Raw genomic sequence first — 13,750 nt, 5'->3', positions numbered from 1 at the left:
TGGGCAAAATGTTTCATTTTTTTTTACCTATTTATTCAGTTTATCTTTTATATGACTTGTCCAAATATTTTTTTTTATATACTATAATATTAAGAACTTATGGAGACTTTAATGTGAATGTTATTTTGAGTTTAAAAAAAAAAAGTTTTCTTGCAGACTATCTGTGTCTATAGACAATCTAAGGATAGGTTAGTTGCCTTTATTCATTCCTTCAAAGCATAATAGCATAATCAGGTTAGAGAAATCAAAGCTGGAGGATTTCCTGAAGAGAGAAAAGATAAGGGTTTATCTACTGTCACTTAAGCAAAGCAGTTATCATTGTGTCAAAGAGTAAGTTTCAACTAAATAAATAGGAGAGGAAATATCATAAAGCTCTTGCTTGTGGAAGGAGCAAAACATCGGTATGCAACTACTCCCTCATCAAGTTTCCTGCTTTTCATGCAGCACATCCATTACTGACAATGAATCCTGGAAATGAGATATTTTACTTTTTTTTTTAATAAATAGCCTCTCTATACACCTCAGTAAAAAATCCAAAAGTCAAAAAAAAAAATTACAACCTCCTTTAACATTAAATATTTCTCCATGCCTTTACTTTAATCTTTATCTTCAGAACTCTTCTTTTCCCTGTGGCTTTTCTCTTCCTTTCTCTCTCCCCATCATCTTCAAATAAAAACGATGTTATATGGGTGAGGTTTATGGCAGTAGCGACCTGTTACTGTCCTACCTGGCTTAGTAGTACTGTGAACCACGCGTTCACAATAGTTCATACATTAGCAGATTATTTCTGTTTCTTTTTTCTCTGCTACTTGTTAGGGCAATCTCACTGTTAGCTTAGGGTAAAGGTCAGAGTATGCACAGGAATGATGCTTTTTTCTTTCTGATGAAGAAAGTACTGAGCAGTAAGTAGCAATAAGCTACTTTTACAACCAGATGTGCCAAAAGCACGGAAGCAGCTGAGATGCACTTACTAAGTGGTACGATGAAAACCATTGCCTCAGATCAATGATTATTGAAATGATGTAGGAAAACTAGTCAAATCTGCACAACCGAAGTTGTAACCTACACGTAGGTTTCGTCATGAAACCGGGTAAGGTTGATCCTGCTTGTCTTGACTCTTGTCCCTTTTTTTTCTTTATGCAACTTTCAGATACTGCTTGGAAATTCCAAGAAAAAATACAAAGGCTGGTCAGTTTGACAACATGCTGTTGGGTCAGTCAGGAGGGCAGAGGGAAGGGACATATCTGAGGAGGAAACATTTTGTTCTAGCTTTTTTCCAGACACCAACCACACTTCCCTGGCGGGGAAGCCAAGTTTTGGACCCTCATCCCTGCTTCCTGCTGGGATGTCTACGTGACCAAACTGTCGTGACTGCTTTTGGTTGCTACTGAATCAATGTCCTAACAACCAGCCACAGCATGATACAACTTCTAATTGAAAACACATTCCAAATAATTGTTATGATTTGACAAAGAGCATCTAACCTTGGCTTTCCCATAAATTGTTTCAAAAATGTAAAACAGCCTTCCAGTTCACATAATGTCTTGTCTTTCTTTGCTTCTTTCACTGGTCCCAAGGGACCAGCTCTTTCTTCTCTTTTTAAGTGGCTTTAAACTGGAAGAGGGAAGACTTAGATGAGACATTAGGAAGAAATTCTTCCCGGTGAGGGTGGTGAGGCAGTGGCAGAGGTTGCCCAGAGAAGCTGTGGCTGCCCCATCCCTGGAAGTGTTCAAGGCCAGGTTGGATGGGGCTGTGAGCAACCTGGACTGGTGGGAGGTGCCCCTGCAAGGGGGCTGGAACTGGGTGGGCTTTAAGGTCCCTTCCAACCAAACCATTCTATGAGTCTGTGACTTTCAATATACCTGTTTTAGCCTTCTGATACATTTTGCCTGCTGTTTCCTGGACAGAATTACTTCATGCCCTACATAGTTAGCTGCTTCTATTAGGCAAAGGTGACCTCAGATAATTAGCCACAAAAAGAATGTTTCCATGTCCTCTGACAGCACAGCCAGATCATCTTTCCTTCTGGAACTTTGCATCCCTGATACCAAGAAAATAAGTTACAAAAAAAACCCCAAACGCTTACGTGACTTATGTACGTAACCACTGCATCCCCTGACCTCCGACTCTGAACCTCCCAGTTCAGTGACCTTTTCCACCTGTACGTATTTACCCTGCCACAGAAAAGGTAAAACTAGTTCAAAGGCAGAAGCCTAATGTAGGCCTTTTGGCGAGTTTACCGTAAGTACAAACAGAATCTGGATCTCTGCTGTATTTCCAATGACGGGAAGTCCCAGCATAGCAACAAAAGCCACATAAAGCTCACACTACGCTGTCTGCCACAGCCCAGCGGGATCAGCTCACTCTATCAGTTGCTGATTTCACAAACACGCAATGCAGAGTGTAAAATTGAGTTCATGGCAATAAATGCAATTACGTCGAAGAACTGAACCTCAAAAGCCTCTCCCCTCTCCCTCCTACTCCAAGCCAAGTCACAAGGCACTAAAGGGCTAAAAAAAAAAACAACCAAAAAAACCAAAAACAAAACCAAAACAAAAAACCAAAAAAACCCACACAAAAAACAAACAACACAAACCAAAAAAAACCCACCACAAACACACACAAGCAGTATTTCAGGGTCTGTCGGATTCTGCAACAGGAGAGCGTGCACTCGCACGACAGCTCTCTCTCAGGATCTAGAGTATCAGCATCCTGGATCCAGACACAGTTGTAAGTCTAGGAGAAAGACTGAAGTTGATTCTCCCTACAGGAAATGTACTTCAAGCTCCCCATTTTTGGCCAAAATAAGAAGGAAAGACAGACATCTACCACCCTCAAGTTTTGTTTGCTTTAAAGCAGATCATAATGCAATCATAATTCAGATGCAAAATCCTAGACTTTGCAGCATGCCCGAGATTGTACTCCTACAGCATCCTGATGTGGTGGGCACCGTCCTCGGAATTTTTAGAGCTCAGGCACCAACTGTTCAAATTCTAAACTAAATCAGCTCTGGTCATGGTGCAGTGTTGCAACTCGTAATAATCCCCCTACACGCATTACAGGGTATGCTTTGGACTTGGAGAGTTAAAAGCAAGATACAAGCTAGGTTGTCAACACCGTGATTTTAAATTACTAAAATTCCATCAAAGTTTATCGATGGAATTTTATTAGGTTAATATGAATTAGACTTCAATCTAATCCAAAGCGTGTAAGTAAACTTTAAATATCTCCCCTAAACTTCTTCCACCAAAAGCCCTTATCTCAGTCCCATTCAGCAAACTAAACCACACAAACATAGCCGAGCTTGCTCTCAGTCCAATTCCCTTTTATTTCACAGATGTTAATTGCTAACAAAGCTAACCAAATCTGAACATACATAGCTGAAAATGGAAAGCAGCCTTAGGAGTTAACTGGTTTTATGCAGCTGAATTGAGACATACCAGAAATAAATTAAGTTCAGTGCTGAAGAGCATTTTCAAGCATCCTTGCAACTACACAGGAAGCTGGATGTAGTCACGATGAAGCTTTCAATCCAACCGTATCTTTGGAAAAGTCAGATTTAATATCACATTAGCTCACCATTTTTTAATGTATCTGGTAACTGCTTGAATACAGATCCTGCTTATTGCTTTGAAACGTACAACATTATCACAGAAACCTGGATGCTTGTCTATAGCTCTTAGTAGCCAAAATTAAAAAGATCAAATAGGGGACTGTAGGAACAAAGGCACATGATTAATTTATAAAAGTATTTACAGGGTACTCGAACATTTATTTCTATCTACTATAAAGTCATTCATCTTGAATACAAAAGACTACCGAAACATGTTAAAGGAGATCATCCTAAACAGATGTTCTCAAGTGATATTAGCAGAGAATCTTACATACCATTGAATTATTTCTGGAGTTAAATTTCTCATTTAGAATACAGAATTTCCAAATATTAAAGTTCATAAATTTATTATTCCTCTAAGCACTGCGATACTTTAGTGCAACCCTCTTCAAAGGCTGAAGCTGGCGCAGCTCAGGCAGTTTACTAATAGTATTTTAAAATTCAGTACACAGCATTTCACCATCAAGGTGCCTGGTGGTTCTCTATTTGGAGAGCTGTCTTTTGAAACTTTCATCCACACCATCAGCCTTCTGCTGATGCCATCTCACATGCAGCATGTTTAAACACCACAGTTGTCACAGTGTTTGGGGTTTTTTTGGAGGTCGGAAGGGAGGAGTCGTCTAGTATCAAGCTGCTAGGTCCATCAGCAACTCAGCAGGATGGTTAACGTCCACGAGCTGATGTGTGGCATTACTGTACGTTGTGCTAACATTTATAGGCTGCTAAATCCTGGTACTGTAATCTGCACTCCACTGACAGTGTTTCGACATAGTCTGTTGCCAAAAGCAAACTCATTTTCCTAGGGTGTTTTTTTTTTCCCTGCGGAAGTTCATTGATGCACAAGCTCAAGAAACAAAACAAAAAACCAGCAGCCCCACACAAACCCTCTCTGAATAAATCAATCAAACTTTTCAAGAGGCCTTCATCTCATTCTGATTTTTTTTTTTCCCTTCACACTTGAACTAGTCATTTAAAAACTATTATCCTCAACTACAGCAAAAGATTTAAAGGTTTTTCTCTAGTCATATGGAAATGGCTTTCCATTAAACTTTACTAAGGCCATGCCTTATTAAAAGGTGACTAGTGCTGCCTACCTACAGCTGATAGGTTGGGGCACCAGAACTGACCTGAAGTGTTATAAAATTCCACAGAAGAAAAATAAAAAAATAACTGCATAGTATGGAAACCCTTTTATTCACCAAAGCTGCCCAAGTATATCCCAGGTGGAAGAAAGCAGAACAGCTGCTCAGCCTTCAGATGCAGGTGTGTTTAGCGCTTGCTACAACATCTTTCCATCTTCCTTGTTGTCACATCTCTTCAAAGGACAATTACAGAAGTGGGAAGGAAGAAATGAGAGAAAATAGAATAGCATTTTCAGACAGATCAATATTCCTCAAATTTTTCATTTGAAACATTAAAGTGAATTTATTTACGATGAAAGTCATCAGAAGACCATTCTCCTGGATTTAAAATATTTTGGTTTTTTTCTTTGGAAAAAAAAGAAAAAAGAAAACCAATACACATTACTAAAGCCACAGATGCTGTGGCTTTCCTGCCTGCCCCTCTCTCCTTACACATGTCCATACTGATGACAGAGCCAGTTCAAGAAAGTCTAATCACTATCTAAATCAACAGGGTTGTAGTCAGGGTCGTCCTCTTCATCCTCCAACTCTAAATCATCCATTTCTTGGAATAAAGATTCATCAACCTCCACGCTGTTTCCAGCTGCAAAGAACAGAAAAATAATTTATTTTCATGCAAGTAGGAAAACAGTACCTGAACAACAAAATATACAACACTTCATATTCATTCTTCAGTGCACGTAGCTGTTACCTTACTTGGCATTTTAATATCAAATAGATACGGAAAAGGAAATGCCACATTTTACCTTTCTACAGCTAAGGTGAAGCTTTTTTTCCTTGTACCAAAACCCAGTCAAGAGAAATGTCACACAGGACCTCAGAATCCATTGGGAGGATGCAATTAACATTTATAGTTCCCAGAAGCAGAGATCCTTTCTCCCAGGTACTGTCAAAGTAGGAGCTCAGAACCTCACAGCTGGAATAGTTACAACTATCATAGCCAGAGAGACACAGACGATTTATAAAAAAAAACAAAAAACACCCTGACACACCATTTACATACATGCTTTTAAAATTTAAATCTGAAAGCAAACGTAAGATGAAGCTTTGCATGCTTTCACATTTTCTTTTGAAAGAGATGATGCTGACCTAAGGATAAAACTTGAGACCTACTGCTGGTTTATTTGTGTGTATCAACAGTGACATCTTCTGGCCACTGAATAAAGTTCTGCTCTTTCACTGGATTCCAAAGAGCCTTTATAACCGTTTCCATCTAAAAGATAATGCCATTATCCTGTTTAAGCTGTGAAAATTAGTATTACTTATTACACAGTATTGTAATATTAAATTGCAGTTAGTAACCTGTTGCATTTCTGATAGAGTGCAAACAGCCATAAGAACAGGAGTTTTTAATCACTGATGGCAACAGGATTAAAAATTAATACATTAATCCCAAGTCATTTGGGCACAGAGCCCAAATACAGAGGTCTGTTCCTCCCCTGAGGCAACCAAATGTTCCATCAACAACCCATGTTCACTTTAGCCATTCTGGAGGACGACAAAGTTAAATTATACCCTCTAACTAAAAGAAACTCAGCTTCCCCATCACTGCCATTTCAAGTTTATACTCACTGATGTTCATAAACAACTTTGTTTTTAAATGGTTACGTGCAGAGAAAATTCTTGACTCTCTTCTGCATGTGTGTTTTGCAATACCAGTAGATAACGCAGCTACATTAAAGAACTGTCTTAACTCAAAAAAATCAGTCTCTTCAACTAGGATACTAAAAGACAGTACAGAAAATTAAATAGATATATGACTGTGAGTAAATTTATTTGATTTATCTCCAACAGATTTTCCAAGTTTAACATCTTTTGGCACAGGCTTACAAAATTCTCAGGTAGCACCAGGTCAGATATTTTCAGTAAGATAACAGACAAATCTGCACAAAAATCATGAAGAAGAACTGGGTTGCATAGAGGCAAACAGCATTTAATTTGACCTGCAAGATGTTTACTATTGGTGTTGGGGTTCAGAGAGAAGGAGACAGAACTTCAAGATCTGCACTTGAAATTGGGGGTAAGAAGGCTGGCTGTTAGAAAAAAAAGTAAAAGCTGGGTTTGGTTGTGGGGTTTTTGTTTTGGTTTTGTTTGGCTTTGCTTCCAGTCCAAACACTTGAACAGAAGCAACAGAAATAAGATCAACTCAAGCTCAAACCTGTAAATAAATATGCTTTAGCATCTTGAAAACGTTTTGGTTTTTGAAGGAAGTTAAAATCACTTCTGTTTAGTCTGCAAAACGGTACTTCTTAGAAAGTTCTTTCAACGTAAAAGTGATACTGAGGTAAAATGTTAAGCCAGAAACATAATACAGATTTTGCTTTGAAATTTTGACCTATTTTAAGCCACTGTCTTTCAGCTGTGGAAACAAACAGAAATTTACCTTCCTCCAAGAACTGGATGTCAGAGGTGTCAAGGTTATGATCCATTTCAAACAGCTGTTTACCTAGAAATAAAATAAAAATTAATGTATAAGCAAATAGAATTCTGAAATAACTATCAACCTAAGGCAACAATAGTTAGCACATGTATTTAAGGCTTTTCAAATTAACCAATTTGAGCAGTCTTTTTTTTTTTTAAAAAAAGCAGCTCATTTCTGTAAGTTTTTGGCTATTCATCCAGCATTCCTCCACACCAGCAGGCTTCCTCATCTTACATGTGCAATGGGTCACTGTTTCTTACAGTCACTTTAATGTTACTAAGGCTTTAATAGTGGGGGGTGGGAAAATTTACACCATACTGCCCCACAGCCTTTGCTTAGTCCTTATTGCTTTAGTCCTCATCTCGCATTCCACAAGAAATCCTGTGGCAACTGGGAAGGAAATTAGCTGCCTTCTCCATCTTTTTCCATATATCCTCCCCATTCAAAAAGCAACTTGGATCTACACACAAATCACCAGCTCCTACACGCACACATCTGTGAAGGAAACCACACAAGGCAAAGTGAAGCCTTTCTAATTGGGAGGTAGGGGAAGAAAAGCTCAGGACTCTTTCCACATAAGCCACCCATCTTCCATCTATATTTGCATTGCTTATGCAAGCTTCCGCCAACAAGGCTGCTTGGTGTTGATAGCAGAACATTTAAGACAGCTTTTACTTCTACTGGGGTTACACTCATGACATCTGAGAATAAGCCTGGTTTTAATTTTGTAAAAGGGAGCTTCTATAAACCAGATTTGTACAGAGGAAAATAGACACGGCATGCTAACAATAATTTTAAGAACAGGAAAACTAGAGGCAGCCGGATTTGTAGTATCTCATCTTTGCAGATTCCCAAATGGATTCCCTTCAGAGGGGAATCAAATACGTTCAGTAACAGCATCCCAAATTCCTACATGTGCTTGAATAATCTGAAGTCACTGTACAATCCAGTGCAATAAGGGCCAAATCAATAAACGGTCTGATGTAGATTCTTTCTGTTGCTTAACAAACCCCAACTCTTTCTGCCAGAACAACGCTTGTCAGCGGCAGCTCCAAGTGCTACACTGTCTGGCCCAAAACTGAAGAAGCTTAAACACACAATTTGGGAACCTTAATGACTTCAGCAGAAATGCTGCATCTGTTAGCTTTGTATTTAGCCCAAAATCAGCACTCGGAAAGACTTCATGCGATGTGGAGGACAACAATCAAATACTGCATTAACAGTTTATTTACCACCATCATCTTTCAGTGTAAAAATCACTTGTAAGGCTTGTGGTTATAGTCCGGTAACATTGCAAAAAGCTCAGGAGCAGTTTTAAATCATACCACTTAGTTTATTTTTTCCTGCTTGTTCTTCTTCTTTCATTTTTTTCCTTTTTATTTCTAGGAGTTCTGCATCAAACTTCGCTTTCCAGTTTAGGAAATTCTCAATGGTAACAGGAGTGCCATGAAAACGTTGCTGAAAGAACAGAAAACAAGGCTTCAAACACAACTTGCAAAGCTATGAGTGAAGATGAGCATTCTCCTAGTTATCTAAATTACAATATTCCAGAAGCACTGCTTGCTGTGAAGTATAGAGAGAAATTAATCCTAACCCTGAGAATATACAAAGAACACACTTGTACTGTTTTTTGTCACGGGACTCTCCCTTCAGAGAGCTGCATGGAGGTAGAAATTCTTATGGAAAAACTCTGCACGCTACTTTTGGACCTACAGTGCAATAGTTAGCAACACATCACTAACACAGGTTATCCATAAGTAGACAACACTTCAGATCAACTCTTAAGTGCAATCTGCACCGAAATATTTTCCACTAAAATGTATAAACCCTTCTATCTTGTTGAGACAGAAAAAAAGGATTCTTTTTTCCAGCCATTTTTCTGCCATTTTCAGAAATACTGAACCTTCCAAGTCCCGTCACACTCCAGCTATTTCTGAAGAAGAAAGCGAAGACTCAGCAGTTGGACTTACCACAGCACATTCCACGAATGGAAAATATTCCACAGCGGCGGGTAGAAAGGACACGTGCAGGGAGGACAAACCAGTCTTGAAGACTGGTCCCACTGCTTTCACCCTACCCATACAGTCTACCAAGGAAGAGAGATTTCCTCAGATCATGCAGACCATATTCTAGCCTTTTTTGCTCCCCATCCCCTCTTGCCTCTTACAGCAACTTTCATTTCATTTGGGAAAAATCCCTGCCCCTGCCTTAGGAAGTAATGCTAGAAGAGATTGTGAATAGGCAACATGTCTCTGAAAAGACTGCTTTAGAGAATGGGGCGTGGGGAAAAAAAAAAAAAAAAAAATCACTTAAGGGTGCTAAAGTATTTTCTAGTCCTTAAGTTTTAATTATAGCAACTTTGGGATAGATGTTCCTCTCCCACTGCAACCGAGAATTGCTCCTGCATCAAACCCACACACTTAAAAAAAGCGGGAAATTTTTAGTTGAAAACATTATTTTACATACTTTCTCTTCTTCTTCTGCTTCTCTTTCTTTCTGTTTCTTTTCCTCTTCTCTTCGTGTTTTTATTTGATCCACTATTTCATTTAATTTCTCCTGTACTGCTGAGACTAGAGTGAAGATCATTACCATTCCTAAATTTTCTTCTGCCTACAACACAGAGAAGGCAACTTCAAACAGAAGAACCTCAAACCTCCAGCAACTGAATGCAGAAGTATGTTTAGAAAGCAGTATGCTGTGCAAATGCAGGTAACACAGCTGAGGCACTCTGCATCAGTCTAAAAAGCTCACTGTAAAATTCAAGTCAATCAGCCAGTTAATCCAGTTAAAGATACCCCCAAAATGGGTGTGCAGCAAAACACCAATGATGAACACCTGCGTTCAGATTATCAACATATTATAGACATCTGGAAGGCTTTTTCATGAACAAAGCCAAACCTATAGTAGGAATACAACTCAAAGACTTTAATATCATAAATCATAAGAGACAACAGTCACTCAGAACCTCTCTTCTCCTGAGATGGCTTATTCCTTAATCCCCTCACATGCCCCTCTGAAATGGGACAGATTCCCAGGAAGAACAAAAAACATCAGTCGATGGAAGGAAGGTTATGTGAAGAAAACTGAAAAGAAAGAATGTCTACCAAACATATTATGGCAATTTTAAGGCAGGGAGGACTTGTCAAGAATTCCTGAAACCAAAGAAGTGTTTCCTTCTCATTCCTTCACAGTGCACTCTCACTGATCCCAAAGGTTAAAGGGATATTCTCTCTCCCTCCCCAAATAATTGTGTTATTAAAAAGAATCAACATAGCATTTTTCAGTCTTTCCAAATAAAAGTCTACTACATATACAGTTAAACAAATTCACCGTAAGCTAGAACTTCAAGAGAGGGGCAGCCCTACAGCACTTCCATTTCATTACTGTACCTGTGCATACTGAATTAGCCCTGTATGTTACCTCATTAGCATCACTCAGTAATGTCGTTTACCAGACTCAAACCTCAAAGTTAGTCTCTACTGTATGGAATACGTTTCAAATCAGTAGCACATACCTCAGAAAACAACTGACTGGAGAGAAATTCTAGCTAAAGTATGAAGTGATCTATCAACAAGCTGAATTGAGATATTCCATTTTCCTTACCTGTTGTTCTAGTAGTTTTATGATGTCCGTGACATCATTATCATCAAGATTCTCCTGTGAGACAATTTCGTAAAGTGGAGCTTCATCAGGATATTTTTCTCTATAGGTAAATTTAAGGGTTGTTTGGACAGCTACAAGATAAAAAACCCACATATTCTTATGGTGATAACTTTATATAACTCTAACTGCGTATTTTTCTATTGCATTAGCAGCCTGGAGATTTTAAAATATAAAATATTCTTGTCTGAAAGGAACAGTCATCTTACATAGATGTTAAAACTATATGAACAGATTTAAATATAATGCAAGAGTTCTGAGAAATTAAAATGATGGAAGTTTAGCCTTACATAAACTATTACAAGCTATTAATGTCTGAAAGGTCTTTAGAAAGACTGGAAAACCCTCCTGGTACTGTGGGTAAGTTTAGCCTTACATAAACTATTACAAGCTATTAATGTCTGAAAGGTCTTTAGAAAGACTGGAAAACCTTCCGTGGTACTACAGTACTACAGTAGTAATTTCTTTTCCCTCACATCCCACTTGAAGCTGGGGAAAATGAGGAAGTATCCTAACAACCGATCTAGGAGAATCTCAGCACATTAATGCTTTAAATTCTGTATGCCTGGCTGGAATATCAAGCCCTGTGTGGAGTACCAGGGATCCACACAAATCGTATGTCAAGGACACAATGTCCACTACAAGTTAACAAGCAGAGAACTGCCTAAGCAGAACACACTCAACCTGACGCTACCCAGAGCTAGCATAACATGGAAACAAGACAAAAAAGAATCAAGATCCTTTCATCCATCCTGCCAGAATACCGGGGAGAAGCCTTCCTTCAGTCCCTCAAGACTCACAGTTCTAGCAGCCCAGCAGTCTCTTCAGCACAGACACCTGCTCTGAGCAGGACTTTTTAAAACTGAAGAAGACAGCAGCAGTTTCTTCCTTCTGACACAGTAACCCAGAACAGCAGCTCTCAAACTTAACTTGGAGCAATGCTTGCTAACAAGAAGCCCATGAAACCACTGATACCCAAAAAATACATAGGGACTTGGGACCCACAGCTCCTTCTTCTGGAACCGTTCCTTAAGGGCTGCATATTCACAGTACACAGATTCAACTCTCCTACGTGGCTAGTACACAGCTGCTAGGAAAAACAAAAACAAAACAAAACAAAAAAAAAATCACCTCACAACATGGCTGTAACTTCCTACAGGGATGATGGCAACCCATTCTTTTTGAAGCTACGCTGCGAAGCATTTGAGATTCAGCATGTCAGAAAGTAGCCCTAGTGAGAGAGCGCAACACTTCTGTAAACTAAACACAGAACACTAGAACTCTTGAACTACATTTTCTGAGGAATGCCTGCTGGATCTGGCCCCTAAGAGGACTTCAGTGGAGGTAGACCTAGTTGTTGGTGACAGAATTAGGCTTACACAGAAACTCCTCCTATATGTTTACTCCTCTGTTATATGTTTATGACGTGATCAACTTACTTTCATCATTTTCCCCTGCTTCAGATGTCACAGTGATTGTGAAAGTTGTCGGCTTCTCTGACAAAACTGTTCAAAGAAAAAAAAAAGACAGAGAGAGATTCCTTAAATCAGACAACTACTTCTTCACGTCACTACAACTGAACTTCTCAAGGACTAATGAAGCAAGGCAGCTCTTGATACAGTGTTAAGGGACTTTTTACCCTATTAATAAATACTTTTCAATTAACAGCTATTTTCCAAATGATGGGATGTTTGGAGTGATCTTTGAATGAAAGCATATAACATCAACAATACCAAAAAGTTTTTCTTTTGGGAAGTTTTCTCTTCTGGCAGTTTCACTTTTCTCAAAAGTGCAAGCCGACCTACCACCAAGTGACTTATGTTAGTGCACTGAATGTGTGCAGAAAGCTCCCAAAGCTAATTTGCTTTATTGTGCTAGATCTGTGTGATGAGCATCCAGTGCACTCTTAACCCTGGCCCATTTTTACAGTATGTCTGCACCTATTCCTACACTTAGGACAGCTTAACATAACAAACGCTTCTTAAAACAAAAAAGGAGCACATAGTGCTTTCCTTCAAGGCTGTACTACTCAAGTAATGTACTAGAATGAAATTGCATGAACGAGGCAGCTAGAGGACAAACAGCTCTACAGATGAACAAAATGCAAGCCCTGTGATCTAAAGCTTCACGGACTAGAAGCCTCATTGCACAACTGTGGGGTGCAGACCATATTCTCAACAAGGACTGCTCTATATCACTGTTAGAGCATATATACTAGATTGGACATAGGTTATAACAGTATTAATTCAATTTTGCCCAATTGCTAATGTACTACTACAATCTTTTCTCCTCCTTCTTCTTTTAGGCATAAGAGTATTACATGAATGAAAAATAACTCAGAGTAAGCATCAGAATATATGAAAGCATATTACAACAAGTGATTCAGCATCCTCACCTAGCAGAGGTCAATTCATATACCTTTATCATCAAGCTGGAGAGCATAAAAGACTTTCACATTAAAGCAATGGACAAATGTAGTGGGTAAATGTCTGTGTGATGAAGTTACTGCCAAGTAAGATACGGTGGGAACTCGGGCAAGGCCGATAGTGTGTAGGAAGGAAACAGAAAATGCACCATATTGATCACCGATAAAATTCTGTGGATACTGAGCACTGTAAATCACGTTGGATTAGCTAGCATGGGAGATACTCTTGATTGACGGTAACTGGGAAGTCCTGAAAATCTGAAGAACCAACGTATCCGTCATGTGAAAGTTTTAGCGGTGTAACATACTGCAGCTGGGACCTAAGGCTTGCCTTTGTGCCGCCAGAGGTCTGCCGTGGAACGGGGCAGGCCCTGGCAATGCCCCTACAGAGGGCACCGCACCTTTAGGGACCCCAAACCACCCCGTGCTTCACGGCTGAGAGCAGCTCCTACCAGCAAGGAAAAGCGGCCGACACACGAGCTGATTGC

At 39.3% G+C, this 13,750-nt stretch overlaps 1 protein-coding gene across 1 annotated transcript; it reads right to left on the bottom strand.

Moving 5' to 3' along the window:
• Positions 1–5,011: 5,011 nt before the first annotated feature.
• On the bottom strand, positions 5,012–12,340 carry RWDD1 (RWD domain containing 1). The gene is made up of 6 exons (XM_009701192.1): positions 12,277–12,340; positions 10,781–10,911; positions 9,644–9,787; positions 8,503–8,635; positions 7,139–7,201; positions 5,012–5,338 (listed from the first exon to the last, which is right to left on the bottom strand). Exons 3-6 carry the CDS (start codon positions 9,767–9,769, stop codon positions 5,226–5,228), a joined length of 435 nt encoding a protein of 144 aa, XP_009699494.1. The 5' UTR covers positions 9,770–9,787; positions 10,781–10,911; positions 12,277–12,340; the 3' UTR covers positions 5,012–5,225.
• Positions 12,341–13,750: the final 1,410 nt, after the last annotated feature.

This window comes from Cariama cristata, unplaced genomic scaffold (assembly GCF_000690535.1).
Source record: "Cariama cristata isolate BGI_N322 unplaced genomic scaffold, ASM69053v1 scaffold13395, whole genome shotgun sequence".
Classification (NCBI taxonomy): Eukaryota; Metazoa; Chordata; class Aves; order Cariamiformes; family Cariamidae; genus Cariama; species Cariama cristata.
Note: the sequence above shows the minus strand (reverse complement) of the source record. Positions and strands in the feature narration are given on the sequence as shown.

Coding starts and splice junctions, on each gene's coding strand:
- RWDD1 (XM_009701192.1), bottom strand. CDS start 9,769: ATGGTAATGATCTTCACTCTAGTCTCAGCAGTACAGGAGAAATTAAAT. Junction 8,636..9,643: donor AAGCAGAAGAAGAAGAGAAA/GTATGTAAAATA, acceptor CTGTTCTTTCAG/CAACGTTTTCATGGCACTCC. Junction 7,202..8,502: donor AGGAAAAAATAAACTAAGTG/GTATGATTTAAA, acceptor TTTTATTTCTAG/GTAAACAGCTGTTTGAAATG.